The 26,100-nt window shown below is 38.8% G+C and overlaps 1 protein-coding gene across 3 annotated transcripts in view; it reads right to left on the bottom strand.

Annotated features, from left to right (window-relative positions):
- Window positions 1-4,770: 4,770 nt before the first annotated feature.
- The window catches only part of CDH6 (cadherin 6), a 124,606-nt gene continuing 103,276 nt past the window's right edge, over window positions 4,771-26,100 (bottom strand). For 2 of the 3 annotated variants that reach the window (XM_059173706.1, XM_059173707.1), the window contains 6 exons: window positions 25,774-26,027; window positions 20,011-20,147; window positions 17,358-17,479; window positions 16,189-16,306; window positions 15,812-16,063; window positions 4,771-10,827 (listed from right to left, as the gene is read on the bottom strand). In XM_059173706.1, the coding sequence (XP_059029689.1) occupies window positions 10,337-10,827; window positions 15,812-16,063; window positions 16,189-16,306; window positions 17,358-17,479; window positions 20,011-20,147; window positions 25,774-26,027 (1,374 nt within the window). In that variant the 3' untranslated portion in view covers window positions 4,771-10,336. Of the gene's footprint in view, window positions 10,828-14,654; window positions 15,319-15,811; window positions 16,064-16,188; window positions 16,307-17,357; window positions 17,480-20,010; window positions 20,148-25,773; window positions 26,028-26,100 lie in introns of those variants that run through there. The other variant, XM_059173708.1, reaches the window with a different exon arrangement.

The raw sequence follows: 26,100 nt of genomic DNA, 5'->3' as shown, positions 1-26,100 counted from the left end.
CCAACATAAAGTATTTGTTAAATATATATTCAATGGTGGCTTAATTTTTGTAACTTTGTGAGATTTTTCATGTAAATGTGTTCACAAATCAAAAAACACTTTGTCATGATCTTCTTGATTTATGATAAAGAAAAAACATTTTGTGTATAAAGTAGGTAGGAAAGTTCTCATCACGCAGATGTTGAGAAATCACTGAAGACTGCCTCAGTCTTAATATATTTTTTAATATATTTTAATACTATCAATGAATACTTTTTGTAATGCTTGAGACAGTAAAGCAAAAGAAAACAGTATTATAAATTCACATTAAATTTAAAATAATGACATTCTGAGGTAACTTTCAGCTCTTTCTGAATTTCTGCTGCAGCCATAAGTCAGGAGAGAATCAGGTGTCTTTCTTAAGCTTTTTATCCTGACCTTCTGAGAATGAGAAATAATGACAATAACAAAGAAATATTTCTGATCAATAAACTTCAGCCTCTCCATTTTGTGATAGGTGGGATGACCAATGGGGAAGGCTAAGACAATTCCCTTGTTTGTTTGTTTGTTTGTTTGTTTTTTCTGGGTTCCATCCACTCTTCCCAGCTCCCTGAGCAGGTTGGCTTAAGCTCTGACTACCTCCTCTTCCTGTTACCCCAACCCTTTATGTGCCTCAGCCTCTTAGAATTAGCCATCACATAAGAAGGGCTTGTGGGAAAAACAACAACAACAACAACAACAAAACCAAAAAAAACCCAAATGACTATAAGTTGACTTTTTGTTGCTCACAGGAATCAAGGTTCAAAACAGAAAATAGCTCAATTATAGAAGAATATGAGACATACATTACTTGTAGCCTACAAGCAAAGATTTGTAGTGCCACACAGACACCACCTCTGGGCAGTTGGATTATCTCCCAAGATGGCATCACAGAAGACACCATGTTACTGGGGAGGGTGCCAGGATTTAATGGGTACTTGCGGGCAGAGCAAGGCCCCCTCCTTCCTCCTCAGCTCCTGCTTCAGTTATGGAATCTGAATTGCTTAAGGAGCAACAGGAAGTCCTCATTCCTGGCCTTCTCCCTGTCCTGTCACAGGGCACTGCTCCCCTATGGAGAGCTTACTACAATTTGATGTCCAAAATACCATATTGTCAAGATTATTATCACAAAGAACTATAGCTCTTGCTATCTTGAGTGGAATTTTCCATTTCTTGGGAATACTTTTCTTTGGGAACACTTCTAATTTTACACTGGAAATCAGTTGGATATTTTGGGGTCAATAGGCACAGTTTTTGTTTTTTAGGCTTTTTTTATTCTTCATAGAGCATTTGGATTGATCTTATAGATAGGAAGGGCTTTGAGGCTACAGCCATCACCAGAATCGAACCTCATCTGAATTTGTGTAAAGGAAAAAAGATTCCTTTTTCCTCCCAATAAATATTTCTCTCAAACGGATGGATTGGACTATGTATACAAAGAGGAAAATGTAGGGTTCAGTGGCAGGCTTGCAGCGCCCGGGTTGAAAAAGTGATTTGAATTCTAATTCCTGTGATGGGACCTCAGGACAGATGACCCCACTTTGTTTGTGTAATGGGAAAGATACAGACTATTGTGCCAGGATTTTGTGAGAGATATATTAAGTCATATATATAACAGTTATTTCTGAAGCGCTATATAACAGTAAAGTATTATTATCAGGCAGCTAAGCAAAGTTAAAAGCTTTAATAAAACCTATCCTTTCCTGACTATAAGGAGACATTTTCTTACCAATGTGCAAACAAGATATATTTGCCATTAAAAGTTTAGTTTTTGAGACCAAATGGCTCAGGAAGCAATAAAGATGATCTAATATGTCAAGAGAGACATTTAAAAAAAGGAATAAGTATATTATAGACAGAAGTAGAAGACAATCTACTTCTTTTAAAGAGCCATATCTATTCATAGCATATTTAGAAAAATATTGAATTCAGGAATATGAGACCTAGGAAAGTGATCAAAAGAATCAGGGCGTCATTCAGTACAAAATGTTTAGTCAGGCAAACTAAGATTAATAATGGGAGATTAAATCGAGGCAGTCCTTGAGAGACGTGTATGTACCAAGCAGCGAGGATAACTGCCTTTTTACCCCTGTATCCCTATCACCTTGATTTGTGCCTGGCCCATCATAGGTTTGCAAATGATTTTTGCAGAATGAATGCAGAAGTTCCAGAGTATCACTGAAGGGAGATGATTCTTCCAAGCTGAAATTCATATCTGAACTGTTCAAACAAAGAGACACATGCTTGTTGGTTCAGATTTATGAATTAAAGATTGGACTAATTATAATGGCAGGCTGAGCCTTTCAGCTTCCTTAATTATTCCCAATTTTTGACAACCTCAGGATTGGAGTGTTCTTCCCAAACGTCAGTGGTGGGTAGTCAACAAAACCTAGAATGAAAGAAAACTAGTCTTTCACCGGAGAACTTAATCTCTTAGGTTTAGGAGAGCTAATGGATCAATATTATTCTATTGTTGATGGCCGGTGGGGCATTCCTATTACGGGTTCTAAGGCTATATCTGGGAGATCTGTGAGTCAGTTGATTAGGAATATCTGCCATGGGCATTGAGAGCGAGGATGGTAGACAAATCGCTTTGTTTTCCAGTTGAAGGTTGAATTTGTGGATGATTTCCTACTTGCTCTTTTGATAACAACCTCATGATTATCATAAGATATGGCTTATAATGATGACCGAAACTGGCAGGATTTGAGAATAATACTGCAAGATTGACAGAGACTGAACCTACAAGGGACAAATATGTATGATGTATGTCTTCCATGTAAGTGATACTCACCAGAGTGTATCACCAAATACACATGTGTTTGTCTGGCTTCTTTTCCCAGCCTCTGTCCAGTTAGTGTGGGGCCATGTGACCAAGTTCTGTCCAATGAGATGTGAGTAGAAGTGATATAAGCCATGAGTAGGCCCTGCCCTGTTAGAAACATCTTGTATGATCACCCAGCAAACTCTCCTCCCTTGCCACGTTAAACCTTGGAGGCAGTGTTCTCCAAATGGCATAGGTACAAGGAGAAAAGCTCATGACCACCCTGAGCTCCGTAAGAGTGAGACAAATTTCATGGAGATTTTGGGTTTTGTATGTTTCAGCAGCTAGAGTGAATTACCCTATTACCTACTACTAATAACTGCTATAGGAAGTAGTGTGTTTTGGTGATGGGAAATGTCTTAGCCTATTTAAACATATGCAGGAACCTGCTTCCTGAACTGGGTCTTTGAGACAGCACATTGCCCTTCCTGCCTATGCTTCCATTAGGTCAGGGAAGTGTCCTAGATCCGCATAACTCTGCTTGCCTTGGGGTCATGAAGAGCTGGGGGCACAGGAGAGGGGTTTAGCTCTAGCACACCATGCATACTACTGTGCGATGGATAGATCTTTCAAAAAACACGTATTTCAATACCATCTTTCCTTCCCATGGGTTTCTGGTTCCCACCAAGTTAACTTTAAACCCCACAAAAAAAACAACGCAAATTGGCTGCTGTGGTATTAGCGACCCTCTGTCTTCCGATACGTGTGACTTTTCCAAGTGTAGTCCTCTTTTGGGAACCTCTGTTGAGGTGAGGGGCATTGCTTAAACATCCCTCTCGCTTCTTTCTTTCTCCTGCTATTCTTTTTGATTTCTTTTTTCTTTTTTTTTTTTTTTTAAGATTTTATTTATTTGTCAGAGAGAGAGCAAGCACAGGCAGACAGAATGGCAGGCAGAGGCAGAGGGAGAAGCAGGATCCCCGCCGAGCAAGGAGCCCGATGTGGGACTCGATCCCAGGACGCTGGGATCATGACCTGAGCCGAAGGCAGCTGCTTAACCAACTGAGCCACCCAGGCAACCCTCTTTTTGATTTCTTATCTCTCTTTATCTCAGACTTACAAATTCCTACACCTCCCACATCCTCCTCCACCTGGCAAAAACAGTTTCTCCTTCCTATGAACTCCGGCATCTCTATCTTTCTGGTGGCATCTCCCCGCCGCCACCTTCTGGGGGACACTACAGCTAGGAATTTATGGCAGCCCTTCCTCCTGGACCATGAGCTTCTGGAGAGAAGGGAAAATATATCTATTTGGCTTACTGTCGAATATTTCATGGCACGCATTGATTTGCCCACTGCTGAACAAATGAGTGAATAAATGAAAATCTTCTTTGCAAAGCTATGAATTCTCTCGGTTAAAAAATTATGAAACAGTCTCTGTAGAAATAGGAGGCAGCTTCAAAGAGAACAAGCATATGAAATATTATAGCTCTGAATATGCTAAAAACATTTTATTTACTCATAGTATCAGGATGCTGGAAGGACTGTCTCCTTATTTCCCTCTGGTCTGGCTCTTGCTTTTTCTTTTTCTTTTTTAAATCAGAAATCCACAGACATTTTTTTCTATGGGAGTGAAATAAAGGATGGAGATTTGGGATGGGCAAAAATATAGAGCTGTCTTTTTTTATCTAAAGCAATTACCATGAGGAAAAACAGCTTTCTTCTTAATACAGCAATTCCATAAATAACAGTAAAATTCTTGATGCCCCAGCAGTAAGAAGTCTGCAGGGCAGCACCAATGATGTATACTGCTGGCTGGGAGAAACTATTGTTTACAAGCTAATTATTGTCTAACAAGTTGGCTTTAGTTAGCTATTTGAGAGGTTCAGACAGCAGATTTGGAAAGATAAAGTGTGTATCAGCATGTACTTTTTTTTTGAAATCTCTTATTAAAAATAATAGTTCGAGAGAATTGAAAAAAAAACGAGTTAGAAAAAACAGTTTATTAAGTAATATCATATAAATAACTTGTTACAAAAATTGATTTGCAAAAGGCATATTTACTCTTTGTGAGAAATCACTTTTTAAATTGCATTCTTTTCAAATGTATACGTCTAAGAAAACAAAGGAAAAGAAAAGAAGCCATTTCAAGGAGCACGTCTTTGCCATTGGACTAGCACAAAGGGCCCGGCCACACTGAGCTGTAAGGTAATTGTCTTACCTCTCCTTCGAATACAGGAAACTTTCTCATGTGAACTGTGAAGTTACGAAAATCTCCCCGACTAGAAATGTTGATGAGAGCTGAGCAGTGGTTGTTTCTATCAGGTGTTCTCATCGCCAGAGATACGGGCGAGAGTGAGAAAAACCCTGTGACTGAGCGTTACAGCCAGAAATCTCCCAGGGTGGCATCAGCTTCAATTTATACTTGCGGGTATTTTTAATTAAAAACGATCAATACCAAAAAGCTTTTATTTTCTGGGTTTAAAATCACAAATCACAGTAGGAGAATGCCAAATTGCCTTAGCGTGATACTGCTGAAGACGCACGTAGCATTTATTATAAGGCCTATTCTTAACGCAGTTTACTTTCAAAGCCATGAAAAGAATCACAAACAAAACAATACGGTGATTTTGAAGCGTTCCTCCATTTCTTCGGAGCAGATCGGTTGGTTTGCTACACAGCATTCTCCCTGAACGCCTTAGCAGTTCTATACATTTGATTCCTTAATAAACGCTAAACTAATAGATCATAGAAAACTAAAAGCTTATAGAAGGTGCCTCTAGACATATTTACATAAATAACAGAGTCTCGCAAGAAAAACCAGGATCTCATTATAGTGGAATGCTTTTTCCACAACGCTGGGTCCATGCCTCATTTGTCAAATTAACCCCATTTGAAGAGAAATTTGAGTTTGTGGTCCATGGGTTTAAAAAAAAAAAATGGAATTAAGCAACTTGTAAAAGCTCTTTTGAAATTAATCTAATAACCCAGTGGCTCTCAGGCTAAGTGCCTCAGTCCTGTCTGAAATACAGTGGGTAATAGGCTTTGTTTCCATTTGACCTCCTTTTGGCACTTTCATCTGCTGGCTTTGTCGGGCTTACGTTCCCCCCAAATTAAAAAATGAAAATGCATCATAAATAAGGTATTACAAAATGGGGAGTAGATTAAAGATTGTCTCAGCAATGCTTAAATTAAATTGACGATGCAGAGACCATAAACTTCTAGCTTTAAAAATGAGCTATCTCTTTATTAACTTTTAACAAGTGTGTGAGTCAATGTATTTCCTTTCTAAGAGGGTATTCCTCTGCACACTAAATAGCGTCAGGGTCTGATGTTTTTTTGGTTGAGAACTTCCCCTTTAGAAAACTATTCCATAGATGCCAAAGGGAGATTAAAAATGCTGCAAGCGTAATAGTCACTGAACTTTTAAGGAGACCATACTGTAATTCTGTATTCTCTGGAAAAGAAAGCTACTTGTCAGATCTTGGGAAATAGTTCATCTTTTTGAAGATCCATACACTAAATCTTAATCTTTCCACTCTTGTAATTGAGGGGGCTGGGTTTTAGTGTTACATGTAAATGCTTGGCTGTTTAATCCCCTGGCACAGTTCAAAATAGATTTCATGTAGGTGAAATCATAAAAAATAAAATGACACTAAAATGATCCATTTTAGAGGACACCTTTCAAAATAGTGGCAGGGGCAGGGGTGTGGTCATGACTTTCTAGAGCGTTCTTCCAAAGTAATTATATTGCTTTAAAAGTAGTGGCTAGGGTAAGAGAATTGATTTGGTAGTTTGGTTCCTGGGGAAAATGAATTTAGGTGTGCCTGATTTAAATACTTAGTTTGGGCCCAAGAATCAACTTTGTTCTTCCCCTCAGCTGCATAATTTTATGGTCCTCAAGTATGTAGAATTGAGGAATTCTTAATTCTAGTTTGTACATACATAGTTATACATTATTATCTCTGATGAAACAAATACCCATTTGAAGGCAAAGCATTTGATAGGAAGTATTGCTCAGCAAATCAGGACATCTAATATTCATGTACTTAGAAATGAAAGTAATGGAAACTTTCTAAAGTTAATTTGGATTTGTAAGATTCAGATGTTTCTAAGATAGAGATTCAACTTTTAAGAGAGTTTTGTACAATTGTTTTTGGAGTTCAAAATGAACAACTAAGCCAGAAATTTTTTTTTTTAATGAGTTAAAATTGAATTGCCAGGTTTTGTTTCATTTGAAAAAGGAGTCCATTTGTATCTGAAACTCCCTTTATGCAACTAAACTGTAAAGCTAAGAAAACTCTGTAAAAAATAAAAAAAACATTTCTCTGTTGTGCCCAGAGTAGGCCCTGCCTTATGGTTCCATGGAACCATATTTTCTTTTCTCCCATTTGATTTCATTTTTTATTTGGAGACAAACAAAAATTAAGCCTTTCAGCAGAAAGTAGCTAGGAAGTGAAAGGATTGTAAACTTATATACGATAGTTTTAACATTTGAAAAATCCCATCTTATTTTAGGGAACAACTTAGTGGCTTGAAGAAACTCTCCCCTTTGAAAGGAGGGGAGAAAACTTTCAGAAGCGCCTCAGAGTCCTTGAAGCAACCCACAAAAGTGATCTGCTTATAATTAAGGAGTTTTAGTTTCACAGTGACGAAGCCAAATATTAAATTTTACCTCTTCCCATTTTCCTTCCATCCTTCTCGCCATTAACATCTAATCTCAGGACAGAGACTTTGTGAAAACTGAGCCGAAAACTTAAATTTTTTCCCCAGTAATCATTCATGTTGGCTAGGGTCCTTGATGCCATATCTTGGTGGGAAGGAAGTGAGACCACATGGCATTATGGAAATACGGCTCTTGTTATTTCCATGACATCAGAGAGTATTAATGGTAGTAAATTAATTGTAGTAAAATACTTACAGGACCCTAGTACTAAATATTCAGCTCTAGTCTTAAAGTATCCAATTTCTTAGGAATTCAATTCATCATCAGGTTTTGTGGTAAGAGATTAAGCAGTTATTTCAATATTTAGTAATATTAACTTGTTCTCGGCTCACTGTACCATCTTTGAGGTGGGACAATATACCCTGCCAATTATATCTCAAATATTCCTCTACAGAACTACTTACTTTCACTTACGAGGAGAGAAAAACCTTACCCTTAAACATTAAAAGTTGCTAGTGTCAACCCTCAGACATTCCAATTAACCCAAAAGTTCAAAAGGAAGACTTCTGATGATATCTTTCTTTTTATAGGACTATCTTTCTTGATACAATTTATTACATGACATGAAACATAAGGACAGAGAGCTCTTTAATTTTACAGTAAGTCATGTGATTAAGGTGGTGTTCTATTGCTATAAATAACTAGTTCTTACCAATTAACTTTACTAAGCTATCTTTTTTCAACATTTAACTGTGACTATGATATTCATTATAGTGAAACCCTCCTGTAGAATTTTGTTTGCATTTGTGTGTGTGTGTGTGTGTGTGTGTGTGTGAAGAACTAACAAAAGAAAACCCTGAAAACATGAAATACTTGTTAGTACACAGGGAAGCCCATTACAAAATAGGAAACCATTCAGGAAACACAAGGTAGAATATGGATATAAAACTTTTTCACTCTAATTGGGTAACCCAAAGACTACATTTCTCTTATTTTAAAGGTGCCGTCTTTAATTCCTGGGTTAATAACACCTATTTAAAACTTAACTGTATGTTTCCAAATAGAAAGTATGTACTGATACGACAGTATCCCCAAATAGAAATAACATTATCTGTAGAAAATTAACATTAATTGAAAATAAATCCCTAAGACTAATACTTGAAGTCAGCATATTCTTAAGTACATAATATATATTTATATATATATGTATATATATACACACACAGAGCCTGGGTTTGCTTTTTTTTTTTTAAGTTTTCAAAACAACGATGTTTTCATTACAGTACTTTGGAAATTTCTGATGACTGCACAATGTAAGATTCTAATGATACAAATCATTAGAACTGCCATATGAAATAAATGATTTGAACCTGCCAAAAGGATTAGTTCAGTTCAGTTGGGTCCTCTGGATAATAACTATGATGCTAATTGCATAATTAGAGAAATAATAGATTGGATGGATTGTACATTACTTTTCTGTTGTAGTTTGAGACCATTACTTTATCATTAGTTCAAAGACAAGGATGGCATGGTTGCCATAGCAACAAAGTTAAAAACAATGAAAAAATATTAATGCTCTTGAAAGTCAACTATCATTTTAATACAATCTTAAACACTCTTATTGAAGGGAATCAAAATTTTCCCTTTGGAAGCATCTTCCAAACATGTACTATGTAGTTTTTTACTATGACCTCAACAATATGTCTATATCTATCATGTCATATAAATATATAGATGTTTCCAGATGTGAAGGACAGGGTTTCAAGTTCAAGTGTAGCTGGCTCTCATTTCCCCATTAAACTCTGAGGGCGGGGTTTGAGTTTTATTTAATCTATGTTTACTAATGCAACTTAATTGTGTACGAAGTATCTGAAGAATATGAATTATTGTACTTCACGCTGCTACTTTCAAGTATATTAGAATAATACTGACAACAACTACAGACAAGGAGTTAAAATTTGTCTCAGAAAAGTTCCTTCAAGAATTTTAAACAGTTAGACTTATTTGTAATTAGCCTACCGATGGTTGAAATAATTTTAAGTGATCTGTGGTACTTTTGATGGCCCGAACTTTAAAATATGTTAAGTATTTCCTTTGTTAACATCATTAGCTACTTTCCCTTTCTCTTTATATGGCACAAGGGCAAACTTTTGCAGGTTTAATATATAATAGATTATGAGTTAGTGGCAAGGAATGAGGTATTACTACATTTTGTTTGTTTGTTGTTTTTGAACGTTACCATTTAATTTGCTTCTAGTCCAAAAGAGGAACACGAATCTTAAAACATTGGTGGATTTGATGTTTTGAATCGTTATCGGTGCCAGATAAAGTTCTTAAAGAACGAAGCGGACGGGCAAATACCATTTTGAATTCTTCGCGACACACCCATATAGATAGTTCATTATCTCCTCGGGAGCTGATACACCAGGACCAACCTCACAGTGGTGCCTCCCTCCTTTCTCCTACTAAAACTGTATTTTTTTTTTTTTTTAAAAATCATTAAAGCACAGTCCGTCATCCCATTAACTTGTGAAATGCACAGCCAGAGCAGCCAGCTGACCTGAGTCAATGGCGGGGAAGCTGAGCAGGTTCCCGACTTGCCCTAAGAGAGCGAGGGGACAACTCCGCTCCCGGCGCTCTCCTCCAGCACCGGGCCCGTGGGGCGGACTGACGGGGTTAACTGGATGCGCTAAAAAATAAACATTTGCCTCTTGGAAGCTCATAAAAGTGTACTAGAAAAAAGTCTCTAACGTTGGATCCACGCGGACTGCAGCCATCGGCGTCTGGAACGGGTAGAACAGAGAACCCTTCCCGGAGCGGCGGGTACAGCAGAAAGAAAGAGCCACCGCACCGGGTTTCGGTGTCGTACTGGAAAATGAAAAAGGCAACGCGTTAGGAGTCTTTGTCACTGTCCACGCCTCCGTACATGTCCGCGAGCTTTTTGAACCGGGGCCCCCAGTCGCTAAGGTAGTCGTAGTCTTGGTCTCCGTCCGTGGTCACCGACTCCAGCGAGCTCAGCGAATCGGCCACCGAGCCGGTGCCCTCGTAGGCGTAGGTGGCCAAGGAGTCGTAGGGCGGCGCGGTGGGGTCCGTGTCATTCTCCTTCAACCTTTGGTTAATGAAATCCCGGACGTCGGTGTTGTCGCGAGCTGCTGGAGTCCGTCGGGGTACAAAAAGGGCCTCGGGCACGATGTCCCTGCGTAATTTGCTGTCCTCTATGGCTTCGGGGTTCCGCAGGGTGCCGATATCAAAGGCCTGGGTGTCCTCCTCTCCGCCGCCCTCGTCGTTGTAACTGACAATGTTGTCTCTGATGTCCTCTTTGGATATGATCAAAGGTTCTTTCTTCCGCTGCCGCCTCAAAGCTGCAAACAGCACCACTGTCACTGGAAGCAGAAACAAAGCAGAACCGGGAAGGGAAAGTTAATTCGCCGCCCAATTAATGTCAGCAAGAAGCACTGTGCTCCAACGTGAAGTTTGAAAACTTCTCGGAAACTGCAGACTCCACTTTTATTGCTTTGAGGCTGGGCTGGCCTCCACGCATGATCAAACCAAACCTCCCCCCCGCCCCAATATTTACTCCCCAAACGGAGTAAATATTTGAAAGAGAGTTACGATTTAAGTAGAGGATAAAACACCTTCATATTTTGCCAGTAGTTCCCTTTTGCTTTGAAATGGCAAGCTAGTTTTCAAGGTAAGGAAAAAATAAAAAAATAATATAAAAAAGCTCAAACAGCGAGAGTGTGGCAATCAGAGTGCAAATTATGCTGAACACCTAAAATGCTCTGAAACTGCTTATAAGCACAAGGCTGGCACCTTCGGGATGTGTTGAAGCTTTGCATAACTCCGCAGCTAAAATAACTTTTGCACTATGCCTTCTTCTTCTTCTTCTTCTTCTTCTTCTTTTTTTCCCTGAGAGAAGTGTAAAATTAGTTTAAAACCCAAAGCAGAGATGTGAATGTCTGCATACCTTTCTACATAGAAGGAGTAGGATTACAGATAATACCTGGAGAGACCCAGATACAATTCACGAAACCATTCTGGACTTCAGCTCCTTTGAGAGGGGTTAGGTTATAAGACACGCACCAGCTTATTTCTGTTTGAGCTAAACAAAATAAACACATTTAAGAGGGAACTTGAAAAAAAAATCTTTCAAAGGTTCATAGTTCGTAAGTTTGTTGCCTGGAATGTTCATTCTTTGGATTTTTCCTCCTAACTCAAATGAGAGGCAAAGGAAGACTTGTGTTTAAATAGCTCCTGATGTTTCTTCACAGCTGGCTGGGTCGAACACAGCTGGCTACCCGTAGAGAGACATATCTATGAATGGACACACGCGTGGGAAAATAAAAACACAGAGACAGCTTAGAGAAGAAACCGCCATCCGGAGCAGAAAATGCGCTGTTAAACTGGGTTTGTCTAGGGGTGTTTACTATAGGAAGTACTAGTAATGTGTGTGTATTTTCTCATCCATAATGTGGTCCAGATTTTAGGAGCCATAAAAAATTGAAATATTGTAGTAAGAATTACAGAATAATAACTTTGGGTATCTAAGTATATCTACCTATATAATGAGGGATATATGCATACCCAGATATCTTATTTTATAATTTTGGATGTTAATAGTATTGATAATAATAGGTTATCTATTTATTTCGGGTGTAATAGTATTAATAATAATTGGTTATCTATCAAGAGAGTTCTATATGCCAAGCACTGTGCTAAATGCTTTATATACTGAATCTCATTTAAGTATCACGGCAGCTTTACAATGTAGGTACCATCATTTTATAATATATATATGTATTATATGATATAGTAACCATTTTTCATAGAGGAAATTGAGATTTAGAGATGTTACACTATACAAACAACTCAAATCCGGGTCAATCTAAAAAGCAAACACTTTTAATAGCCAAGCACATTTGGATTATAGGCTACTTTGGAAGGCCATTTCAAGTGTGTGGTTGTATAATCGTACACATCCTCTCTTGCTGCCAAAGAGCATCCTCATGCCTCATTTGTCCCGGCCATTCAGCACGTTTCTATATTTATTCATTCACTAAATGTGTAGTGCCTACTCTGTGCCAGGTACCGGTCCAGGCACTCTCAGTAGAAAACATTCATCAGGACGTGGGCAGGAGTGGTGGTGGCGGTGGTGGATGGAGACCCAATTATTAGAAATTATTAGAAGGTGATATAAACAGTGTAAACCAAAACAGAGCAGAGGAGGAGGGTGAAGGGCACTTGCGCGTGCGCAGGAGAGGCTGCATATGCTTTTTAGGAGATTGCCTCATTGAGGAAGTGCCATTGCAGCAAAGGGGTGGGGAGTTATCCAAGGAGCTGTCGGGTGAAGAGGACAGAGCTAGAAGAAGGGTGCTGGGATGGTAGGGTGCTTGGACTGTTTGACAAACAGCCAGGAGACCCTACAGCTGGACTTGAGGGAGCCACCCAACCCCCACCCTGACAGGAAGGGAGTAGGGAAAGGCCTTGTTATGTGGGGCCTGGAGGCTTCTGTATGACCTGACTTTACCCTGAGGTGCATGTGGATGAAAAATTGCAGGGCTCTGGGCAGAGGGATGCTCATCATCTACCCTTTGTGCGGGATTCCAGTGTGACCAATGACAAGGATTTGCAAAACAGAGGCTTGTAACTAAGGATGGCCTCTGGGGATAGCGAATAGAATCAAGACAAATGTCTCCCAAAGCATTCAACCCTTATGTACAACGGTCTGCCACCATTTAAGGCAAGATAGCAGGCGTTTATCACTACCTAATTCCGCCCCAGTTTAAGTGATCTGTATTTTTTTGTTTTGGTCCTTTGCACACTCGAAAGTGCAGTACCTAGAAGAGAGGGCACCCTGGGTAATTTAAAGGCATTTATTCACTGCCTTATTTCTCCTATAGCTACAACGGCCTGTATCTTTTCTTTTGGCCCAATGGACAGCTGAACAGAAATTCTAGAAGGTAGATCTTTCTTACAGCTAACTTTTATCAACTAAAGATGTGAGTTCTAAGCACGTGGAACAAAAACCATACATTCTGAGAGAGTAATAGCTTTCTATCTAGTAACTGACCTCTTCCCTTTTCTCTACCCCCTGAGGCCAGAGGACAGCAGTGAGATTTGGGGGGTGGGGGCAATACTTGGACCAGTTTGTGCTCAAATCCCATCATAAAGCTAGAAGGTAGCAAAGCATTTGAAATCAGCCTGCCTAGGCTTGCTTAAAGGATTTGACCCTTTGAAGTCTGTTTCTTTCTGTGAAAGAGAGGCAATAATACAGTGCCCAGTGTTGTCATCAGGAATGAGTTCGTCAATGTGTGAGTTCTGTAGACTTTAAAGCACCATGGAGACACGAGATGTCATAGTTGTTTTCAACTGTGGTTTTATTTTTGTAAATGAAACAAGAGATGCCACAGGATCCACTTTATTGATGGCAGATTTTCTCCTACGTTGGTGTGGCTTTTTCGTCTCTTACGAAATCTGTTTGCCTCCACCTTCTTTGACTTCTCATTTCCAGCTCGGGCTGTCTTTCAGCCTGGACCTTGCCCTGCCTTCTCTGAGCTCAGAAAGAGAGCAGACTGCGGTGTGGAAGCACCAGGGCTCAGGGGGAGAAGACCCGAATCTGCAACTCTGTTCTACCACCTATTAGCTGTGTAATGTGGCTACAGGCTGCACTTCTTAGAGCCTTGGTTTTCTTATTTGGGATGCAGATAAATACATACCGGGTAGTTCTGAGGGTTAAAGGAGAACAGTTGTGAAGCATCTTGGCCAGTGTGTAGCCCACACTGGTGTTAGCCTAGTAGAGGGTCATTCCCATTGAGTTCCTTTTTTCATTAGGTACGGAATTCCAAAGAGACTAGACCAGATGTAGGGAGCACAGACACAAGTGAGGAGTAATGAGGAAACAGTGAATTTACTGGAGGAAGGAAGTGATGAAGAAAGGAAAAAGGGGGTTGGTGAGGAGGAGAAAAGCCGGTGGGGTGGGGGGCGGGAGAGAGAACATGGGTAGATGATGAAGGAGAGGAAGAATCACCTGTTTGAAGTGAGAGTCAGTTCTCCTTCTAGGGACCACAGAAGAGTCCATGGAATTCTCCCTGACTACAGCCCTGCCAATTCAGCCCTTCTAAAAGCAACCTCCCCCCCAAAATCAAAAAGAATATTCATATCCTTCTCTTCCAAAACAATTTTTACAGACTCACACCATTAGAAACACTGATTTGTCTTTGCATACTGTCAGCTTTTATTTATCCTCATATCTTAAAATACTTTCCCCAAATCTTCGTTGACAAAGAGAATCACGGTTCTGTAGTTAAGTTTTCAAGACTTCCGTTATAATTAGCAAAATTGATGTGGAATGTGCAGCTCTTAAGCAGGGATCCCTAGGCATTCTCCTCCCGGAAAAATGTCGGTCTTTTACTCTTTATTCTTCTCAATGCTATATTGTCTTTTTAAAAAAGAGTTGTCCCGCCTGTGCAAGCTAGGTTGACGTTTAACTTCTTACCTTTCTTCCACTTGTGTAGCAAAAGCTTACTTTGATATTTGGAAGGACTAAATGAACTAACATTTGCTTTCTTAGTTCACAACCCTCAGCGGTCTGTGGAGCATTTTTGAGCTCAACCGGTGTGCTTAATTCATGGGTCGAGGATAAAAATTTCATTTGAATCATTGCTGGATCTTGATTTTCACCTTGATTGCATTCATTTCTTTTGGGTCCCAGATTTATTTCCTCAGTCACAGAAGTTGTTTATTATTACGAGTCTGAGAAATAATAGACATTGTGTATGTGGCAGTTGGGGAACAGGCTAAGAAGGTAGTGATTCGAATGGGTAGACCAAAGCAAGTTAGCTGGGTGGAAGAAAATTTAATCGCTTTTTATTTCCCTGTATGGGAGAGAAAAAGTCATCACATTTCTCTTTCCACTTTCCCCATCGATCTTTGAACTTTACCTTCATAGTGAGGGTCATCAGCACACTCCCCATGCTGGATGACTTTCTCTCTTTAAAATTTAACAATGCTTGCCAGGTTAAACAGGAAACAACAAATGAAATGAAAGGGGCACATTGAGGGTGCCCTCTAGTCCCCTGGGGTTCATTCCCTGTCTGATAGATAGATAGATTCCTGGGTAGGTGAATATGGGGTGGTGTTCCCTGGGTAGGTGAGGACATCGGCAAGTTTCACATCTGTTCACTCTCCAGAGCTACTTTCAAGCAAAAACTTGTTCATGGTTGAACAACGCAGATTCTCAGCATATAACTCTACTCACCTAGATCAGGCTATATGCCTTACTGGGGGAGGCGGATAAGTCTAGGGTGTCACAGTAACAGTGTGGGCCCCTCAGCATGGGGACATAGGATGCAGGGAGAAGCAGTTTACCTAGTAGGGTCACGATGCACAGAAGGATGGCGATCAGGGCCCCCGTGCTCAGGCCCGTGGGGTGCACAAGGGCCTCCGCGTGGCAGGACTGCATGTTCCCGTGGTGGTCACATGCACAGACCCGGACAGTCACGGTCCCGGTGCTGCTTTGGACCGGGTAGTCGTTGTCCGAAATCACCACTGGCAGGAGATAGGTGCTCATCTCGTGTCTGTTATAGCCATTCTTCCGAGTTAAGATTCCTGCTGTGTTATCTGCGATAGGAAAGCAAAGCGGTGAATGTCCTGGGCCTGCCACATCGTGGACTGGAACAATTGTGATGCTGATAGACAGAGAGAAAGATACCAACATACAGAGAAGATAACCTGGGTGCGTTTACCTTTGTTGTCTTGAATGGTAAAATTTGAGCCACTGGCTGCTTCAGGGGCCAGAGAGAACGAGAATTGGTGCCCGCTGTAAGGGTCATCTTTGTCAATAGCTCGTAGAGTCTGAATCAACTAAAATCAAAACCATAAAGCTGCTTTGAAGTTCAGCTAACTCAAAAGTGTTTCTTACAATTCTGCAGTAAATTGCTTGACTGTGTGATTTCTAATTTGAATTTAAAAACAATAGCCTCTAGAAAGTTTACAATGAATCCCCTTTATGCAAGGAACTGATGGGTTGGAAATAGAGGCAGGAAAACCACTTTGTTGTGGGGCTGTCCTGGCACTATAGGATATTTCTCAGCAAGCCTGGCCTCCTCCCACTACATACCAGTAGCACTCTACTCTTGTTGACAATCAAAAATGTCCCCAAACAGTGCCACCTGTTCCCTGGGGGCAAAATCATGAGGGTTGCGAATCGCTGCCCTAGAGTGATACAAAGCTATAAAAGACCACAAATCTCTATGACAACATTTCAACTAAGAAAAAATTCAGGCCCTCTTTGGACAGAGCCTGTTCAGAAATGCAATTGTGATTATAAACATAGGCCATCGACTTGCCTAAGAGCTAAAAAGAAAGTTTGTGCAAAAAACACCATCAGCTTCCTGCTTTAACATGAATTTTAACAGTGCACTTCTATTTTGACAAACTGTAACATAATTTTTATATCAGTGGCAGAAAAGACCTATCTCAGGTGGAGACAAATATGTAAAACAGAAAAACATTCACGAATTTGGATTACTTGTAGAGATGGGCAATATAAATTAGTGAAACTATGAGTTAAAGACAATTGTAAAGTGTGTTCTGCTTATTGCTCTCCAGTATATATGGTAATTAAATGTATGCTCACCAATTAAGATTTTTCCAATGAAGCTGTGACTGATCTATTTTAATGAAAATTTAAGACTGATTTGAATCAGCATCAGTGTCTGAGAGTGATGAACTTCCAGTTCTTAAAAACTGTTTGTTCTCTTACGCAAGTTAAACATTCATTCTGCTTCTTATTTATAGTATTAATTTTGTTAGTGTTTACTTCATAGATAATTCAAAACTGGCCCTCAGCTCTGTGTATTAGAAGATCTAAATTAATCCGACTGAATTAATTTGCTTTTTTAATGAAACTCACCTGATCTGCTTTTGCTTTTTCGCAGACAAAGGTTTCATAGAATTCAGCAAATTCTGGGGCATTGTCATTGACATCTAGAACTTTGATATATAGAGGGACTCGGCTGCTTTGCTTTGGGTTATCTGCAACATGCCAAAAAGAAAGAAAGAGGCATTTGTGTATTGATCGCCAGTCCCCTTTAGACAACGGTCACTCACTCCTTTCTCATTCATACACAGATTGCCCAAGGCTGCTCTGAGTACCACAGGGCATCATGAGCCAACTTAGTCACCAAAAAGAACGAGATGGGTAGTTGTGGAGTTGAATACACCTGCTAGACATACCTACAAGAAAAAGCTACTTGTATGGTTAGAGTACAACTGGATAGCAAACCCCAGGGTCACACAAAATAAAGAAAAGCTATCCAGGAAGGGCAGGGTAGAGGCAGATTTTATGAGAAGCCAAAGAAGCAGGGAGATGGGGAAAATTTGTACAAAACAAAGTGTGGGGCTCGGTGGGGGTGGAATGAAGGCCACCCATGGTTATTTTGGTCTTAGTTCTTTAGTTCTCGTGCTGAGTACAAGCTGGATGTAGTGCTCAGCACTTTGCCTTATTATCTTATTTAATCCTTACAAACTTCTGAGGTAAATACAGTTGTCGCCCCTTACTATAGAGATGAGGAAACCGAGGCACGGATAGGTTAGGTAATTTGTCCATCTTCACAGAGGTGGTAAGTAAGAAGTAGAGCCTAGACTTCAACTTGGGTCTATTTGACTCCAAAGCCCAGGCTGTTCATCCTGGATAACGAGAGGGCAGTGTCAATGCTGGAGGGAGGACTGGAGGTGAATGAGTATTTGGGGTAGTGTGGAAGATGGATTCCTGGTCCAAGAATCAGGCGTTGGAATCTCTGAGCTCAGCGCTCCTCATTCACTGCGCTTATATAAATCTGTTTGTTCATGTCTTAAGCATTTAGTGAGCATCTCATTTCTAATATGTGCCAGCCACTCTTTGGGGTGCTGGGACACATGGGGGCATCACAAAGAGCCTGCATCCTGGAGCTTTATTCTAATGGGGGCGGATAAACTGTAAACACATAATTAGTGCCTCAGATGGTGAGTGCTAAGGAGAAAATTGAACAGGGGAGGGGATGGGGGAGACGTGGAGGTGCTACTTTGAGTGGGATGACCCCTCGGTCTCATCTGATGAGATGCCATTTGGACAGGGACATGAATAAAGAGAAGAATTAAGCCATGTGAGTATTTCCGGCTCTCCAAATAAAGGGAACAGCAAGTGCCAAGGGCCTGGGAGGGGAGTGGGCTGTTTTTATGTAAGCTCTGGGCTTCTGTTGCATCAAAGACAGTTAAGAAATTTAGACAATAAGATTCTTAAGCTCCTTTGCATCTAAAATGTCGCTCCCATTATTTTTCCAAAGTTGGAGCTGCCGAAGATGAAGTTTTAAAAGGTCTTTATCACTAATACTTTCAAAAATATCACAGAAACATTAAATCTTAAAAAAAAAATTTTAGGCACAAAGCTTAAAATACACATGAAATAACTACTTCAGTAAAACATACAATTTCATGAGGCTTTAAAAAATGGTCCTTTTCGGTGTGAAAAATAATTTTGTAATTTTAAAGCTGTAAGTATGCTCTGTCGTCGGTATCTGCATTAGTCCCTCCACATAAATTCTGGAGAGCAAATTCCTACCTAACAAATTTGTAATTAGGAGTTCTCAACGCTATCGCAAAGCAATGCTTCATTTTGCCCAGATTAGTTATTAAATATTCTACTCAATATTCTTCAGCCATTTCATATCTCATGAGTTAGGTTGACAAAGAATACTGCTGTAATACACCATTAGATATGGAATATTTCACACTAGATACCCAACTGAGCTAAAAATATTTGAACTTTTAAAGTCAAAAACAAAAACTAAAAAATGAGCTATAATTTGGAAGCCTATTTTTAAACATTTAAGTGTTATTTTAAAAATACTTTTTCTTTCATGTACTACACATTGTGTTTATAGTACACAATTTTTACTGTGTATAATCATTTTATTTGAAGCATTCATTTGGCACTGTTTTTCTTTGCCTTCAATTTCATGGGGACTTCCATAAAAAGCCGCTCTAAACATTTTATTGATTACTTGATGGTTTGGATTGTTCACTTTGGTGTACAGTGGAAAAGCTAAAATTTATATCTCTTACTCCTATAATGATTTTGAAATAGAAATTATTTAGAAAGCTGGAGGATAGATATCTGAAAGATTTCTAAGTAATGCCTACATTTTTTAATATACTTGATTTCCTTCCCCTCCACTCCCAATTCCAACCATGAGCCCATGTGTTTTTCAGCTGCTTCTGTAATGTTCTGATTGATAAAGCTTTTTGGAATCAAATCCAATATGTACCAATTCAACCTCACTTGAGAGATGCATTCTCATTTTATTGTTTCTGAACTACGGCTCATCTGCAGGTGCCCCTGCATTTGTGAATGAATTAACACCTGCCTAGAAGAAGCATTACTGCAAACCATTACAGGGCTCTTTCCCTCAATATGTATCGAGTAGGATATCAGTACATGGTGATGAATTTCAGCCTTGCTTCACCAGCCCTTGCTGGGACACTCACTCCATCAATTGGGGACAGCTGCGGTGTGAAGTTTGACTTACTGATCTCTGTTGCTATCACTGTGATATTGTGCCACAGCAGCGTTTCTCGGTCAAGAAGTTTCGATGTAAAAATTGAACCATTTCCAGAATCAATGTTGAATATTCTGTCCATATCTGTGTGTCGATCAACGGAATACCTAAAAATGCAGAGTAGAATTTAGAATGATTTTCTTTTTAAAGTGAAATATAGTTGACACCCAGTAACCTTAGTTTCAGTGTCCAGCATAATGATTTGACAAGTCTACGTGTATGCTTTGCTTACCACAAGTGTAGCTACCCCCTGTCCCCGTACAATGCAAGAAAGGTTTTCTTTGTATTTGTTATTCTCACATCCTAAAACTATTCCTAGAATGTCTGTTACATGAATTTATCTACTTGTAGCACATATTTGCATATCTATAACTTAATATTAAGCAAAATATTCTGGGAAATTAATCCTTTGCAATTGAGGTCCTAATGGTAAGCCATTAGACAAGTTGCATGAGTTTGAGAATTACCGGTAAAGTTTCTTTCACATGTAATTTGTATCAAGTTTGTATAGTAATTGTTACATTTTAACTCACATTTTTAGAACCTTAAAGCTTTAATGGGTACACAGGCGGTCATGTTTGGGAATAGGATGATTGTCTAGTTTGCTGTTATCCACTTCATTTTACAAATCTTTATGTAGAACGAAGCAGAAATTGGCTAGTGTGGCTGCAGTTTGTGGGGTGGGTAAAGGGAGACAGAAAATGAGGTTGGGGAGAGATTCAGAGTCTGGACTGTAGAAGGATGGGCTGGCCATGGCAAGGAGATGGGATTTGTTCTAAGAGCTGTGTGAATCTACCTGCGGATTTTAAGCAGGGAAATGTTCTGATCTAAATCACTGATTGAATTAAGGAGAATGGTTGGCTGGTGCGGTCACAAACTGACAGAAGAAAAGAACAGGATTTGGGGAAGATCCCAATTCCCATTTTGAAATATTGACGCTGAGATGCTTAAGGAAATTCTGGGAAGGGAAAGATCTGGATTGACAACTTAGATTTCTGGTTTGCTTGTCTAGGAAGAGAAGGTCCAGTGAAGGAAGAAAAATATTAAAGACAGAATCACTTAAATGGAGAAAATGGAGACCCACGCTGCCCAGAGCAGAGTAGGAGCTAGGGAACTATTCAAGGAGTACAGAGAATTCAAGGACAACCAAGAGGTATCTTAGAAATCAAAGGATTTCTAAGGATTTCTAAGAAATCCTTTGTTTTAACACTTGAGTTTTAACTCTGTTTTAACACTGAAATTGAAGGATGACTGGTAGATTTTGAGAAATATTATCTTTATCAATTTATTACTAGTTTTTGGAATAGCTATATATGGGGTAAGTATGTGTGGACTCTGTTTTATGTAGGGGACATTAAAGAGAAAATTCTGGAGACAGTTGATATGTTAAGGTCATGAGGAGGAAAAATTGCCCATTTCAGCTAGAGTCTCAAAATTTACGTCATGATGGTATATTTTAGAATGTTGGCTCAGTAGAAATACAATGAAGTAAATGACCAACTAGTCATACACATGAAGACTTATTATGAATACTCTAAGAAAAATAAGTTCTTGTTATTAGCTTGTAATAGTGTACCATGTTCAAGATTCTATTTCAATTGATTATTTTGCTTTAAAATATAACTAGTGAATTATAATATGTATTTTATTTTACTAAAACATATTTTTGTCATCTATCAAGGGTCTAAGTAAAATAGATATTTGATCATTGTAGTCTAAACCTGAAGAGAATTAAGAAGCTCAAAACCAATATCTATATCTCAAGTCAGGTTAGAATTTTAATTTTAGTTTATATAAACCTAATATTTTATTATTAAGGGTTCATCTCCTACAGATAAAACAGCTAGTATTTTTGCCATTTATTTCATGGATCAATGTTTATTAAGAATTTAGGCAACAGCATTGAACGTGATCACCTGCCTTCATTTTTAATTTGAGAATGATAAATATTTACAGCAGATAACTAATTACCCAAAAAGGAAATCTCAATATTCATAGACTTTGTAAGAAATTTAACGATTACCTACAAATATTTTTTTCCCTCATGAAAAATGTCAAGTTTAAGATATGCTGCTTATTGCCTTTGGAAGCTGTTACAATTTAGACAGCAGTAATCTTTTCTTGTTCTTTGTCTGTTTTCTTCCTGCTATAGTTTTAAGTTTTACAAATAATCATATTTCCCATCAAGCCTTTAAATAAAGAATATGGGGTGAGGAATTTTTAGTTGAAGGTGGCTTTTGGTTTTAGAGAGAAACTACTTGGGAAAAACCCAAATTGTAGAGTTTTTACCTTAATTGGGAGATTTAAAAATTAATAGGAAATTTCAAATATCTATGTTGTTTAGGAAAGATAGTTTGCACATGAAGCCTTGTCTATTTGTTGTTTTTCTTTCCAAAGTAATTTCAGTTCACATCTGCTATATTTACTGCCCAGTCACATTAACTGTAGTCTTAACAGATAAGGAACAAAGTAATCAATCTTAACATGATTATAGCAGATTATTTTGCAGGTAGCTCTTCCCCCCATCCCAGAAATTTATTATATTCTGTGATTCAATAATTTGTCTTCTAATGTATCTTCTCAAGTCAGGGAGATTTGTGGGTCAGGAAAGGAAGTATATTTGGATGTAAATTTTTCATAATATCTATTCAGAGTGACATTTTATAAGACTCTTCCATGGAAGTCAAAGGGCATCTGTGATAAAGTTACTAAAAGAAAATTATTTTATGAAATTAAATAATTTAATTAAAGACTTGTATCTGCATAACAATAAATCAGTGTTTGGGGGAGAATTCTCTAGTATTAATTATGTACCTAATATATTGTCTAATGCCTAGTTGTTCAGTATTTACATCTTGGATAACCAAAAACTATGTGAGGATATACTTTCCCAATATGAGAATCACTTTTGTCCTATAAAAGTACTCCCTGGAATATACACTTATATATCAATATATCTTATTTATATTTTTATATTTTTATTTGATTTATATATATATATATATATTTTAAGATTTTATTTGTTTATTTGACAGAGAGAGATCACAAGTAGAAGAGAGACAGGTAGAGAGGAAGAGGAAGCAGGCTTCCTGCCGAGCAGAGAGCCCAACACGGGGGCTCTATCCCAGGACCCTGAGATCATGCCTCGAGCTGGAGGCAGAGGCCTTAACCCATTGAGCCCATCCCCTTATTTATATATTTTTAAAAGATTTGACTTATTTATTTGAGAGAATGAGAGAGAGTGAATGAGAGAGAGAGGGAGAGAGCATGAGAAGGGGGAGGGTCAGAGGGAGAAGCAAACTCCCCGCTGAGCAGGGACCCTGACGTGGGACAGGATCTCAGGACTCCAGGATCATGACCTGAGCCGAAGGCAGTTGCTTAGCCAACTGAGCCACCCAGGCACCCTCTTATTTATATTTTTAATCTTAAATCTTTTTCTGTATTTATATAGAATATACAGAATATATAGAATACATACATATTCTATATATAGAATATATACAGAATATATAGAATATATACAGAATATATTTATATTCTGTATTTATATTTTTAATCTTAAATCTATTTCTGTATTTGAAATCTATATGTACCAAGGAAAGGCTGGCATAAGAAACTTCAAAACTGGCTGAGAGCCAACCCAGTCTGACAAGTTAACTACTTCCTTTAATAAAACATAAAATAGTGCAGTGGGTTAAATGGTATTCATTATAAAAAATAAAATAAACAAAAAATAAAATAAAATAGACATAAAAACACAACCTAAATTCCCAGGACACATTATCAATTAAAAACATGTTGGTTGATCAAATTGGTAACAAAGCTCATATTTATATAAACTTCCAGCATTACACAGTTAAATTGGTCCTGACATTGACTTGCTAAGATTTTTCCCTTACACACTTAGGACAAACTCCAACTGAGAGAATCATTGTGAAAATACTTAAGATTATTTATTGTACAAGCATAGACTGTCATTAATTTTCCTTATTAATACTATTAAATGTATGTGGAAGAACACTTGATCCAGGGAGCTTACATGTGGCTACTTTGGGCTGACCATAGTCCAGTTCAAGTAGTCTACAGGTATTCCAGTAGAATGATAAAACAGCAGTCTATTTTCCCAATGATTTAAAACTATTCCCTGAGAGTAAGCCAGGCATGTTTGTGTTTTAGATGTGGGACTTGCATCAGGTTTCATTTGAACCAAGAGCTCATAGCTGAAAAGTTAGAAAATGATTGCCTTAAAAACTCAAACTCTTTCAACTCCAATAATACTCTTCATGGGGCAGCCATTGTGATCCTTTTAATAAGTAGTTTCAGATTAGGACATACTCCTATTCAAAGCTCTGCAGTGGCTTCCCCCTCAATCAGAATAGAATCCAGTCTTTACCAAGGCCTACAAACAGCCCTGTAGGACCTCCCACACTCTCCATTTACCGTATCTCCTTGTTGCCTCCTGCCTTACAAACCACTCCCCACATTGCTCTCTACTAGCTCCTAAGCCTCCTTGCTACTCCTTCTTCATGCCAAGTAAGCTCTGGTATTAGACCTTACCCTCATTTTTCCCCCTTCCCGGAATGTTCTTCTACCACATAACATCATGGTTCATCCCTTCATTTCAATCAAATCTCTACTCAAATGATTTCCTACCAAGGGCAAGTCTGACCACACTATATAAACCCTCTATTTCCATTTTATCTTACTGCTTACAGTGTATTTTACCTGATATACTGCATATTTGTTGTTTGCCTATTTCTGTCTGTCCCAATTAGAATGTAAGCTTGATGAGATCAGGACTTGATAGTGTTTTCTGTTGTATCTCTAAAGCCTAGAACATACCTGGCATATGGCAGGCGTCCTGATCAGAATTTATCTGTGGGTTCACTAGCAAAAGTTTCTCTAACTTGTCAGTTTGCTTACTTTTTTCTTTTTCTTTTCTTTCTTTCTTTCTTTCTTTTTTTTTTTTTCAGGGGATAATTGTTAGAATGATATTCTGATTTAGCAGTTTTCTCATCTGGCCAACTAAGCTATTGACTCAAAGCTGGAAGTTGTTGACTCCATTGCTCTCCTGATAAAATTCTAGAATATGAAAGCATCTGGATTTCAAAGAGCAATGAGGCTTTCTTGCAGCAGGATTTACAGCTAAGGTATAAGGAATATATAGAGAAAATAGAACTTGCTTACACAGTATAAATTAGGATTCAGCTCTATTAATTTCCCCAGATTTCGCACACATATATCATGAAATGGTTCCTATTTTTATCCACGTCTGAAAAAGAAAAAATTATGCATCCAAATGGAGCATAATTCTACCTCTAAGTGTTACATGATAGGTCCTTGTATGCTTGAGAAACAGACTCATCCTGGTGTCTTATTTATTAAAAGTCACAGAACTCTCTCCCTGCTACCCTTTGACAAATCTAAGGCCTTAAAGAAAAATTCCAGGCCATTCTGTTGTATTTCCTTGTACCATTTCCATGTTAAGTAGTCAACTCCTATAGATCATTTTGGAACCCCCCCCCCCCCAAATTTTGTGTTTTTTAAATTTATACTGCTGCTAAAATAATGTTTATTCTGAGCAAGGAGAGTAAAGATGCTGTTTAGAGTTGTTTTTCAGGAAGACACAAGTGTCTCATTGAAAAAAAGGATTAATTTTCTAACTTTCAGGTGATACTTGCATAGCATTCGACTAAAGCTTCTGAAAGAGATGGGTCGCAGGAGAATGCTTACTTGACTGGATTCCTGGCAGCATCTGGATCTTGGGCTGTGACTGAGCCTATTGTCGTGTTTATCTGAGCATCTTCTCTTATCTGCAGGATGTAGGCCAGTTTGCTGAAGACCGGGGGCTCATCCACATCTTCCACCATAATTCTGACAGTAGCTGCATCTTTGAACGGGCCCAGGTAGAGAAAGCGGGGTTCCACGTGAGGATTGGAGGCTTCCACCTTGAGGGTGTACACTTTCTTCTTTTCAAAGTCCAAGAGCTTGGGGAGGGTAGGGGGAGGAGACATATTGGAAGCAACCAAGACACACAGAAAGACATGAGCCATTTTTTGT

The sequence above is a fragment of the Mustela lutreola genome, chromosome 5 (genome assembly GCF_030435805.1).
Source record: "Mustela lutreola isolate mMusLut2 chromosome 5, mMusLut2.pri, whole genome shotgun sequence".
In the NCBI taxonomy this organism is placed as follows: domain Eukaryota; kingdom Metazoa; phylum Chordata; class Mammalia; order Carnivora; family Mustelidae; genus Mustela; species Mustela lutreola.
Note: the sequence above shows the minus strand (reverse complement) of the source record. Positions and strands in the feature narration are given on the sequence as shown.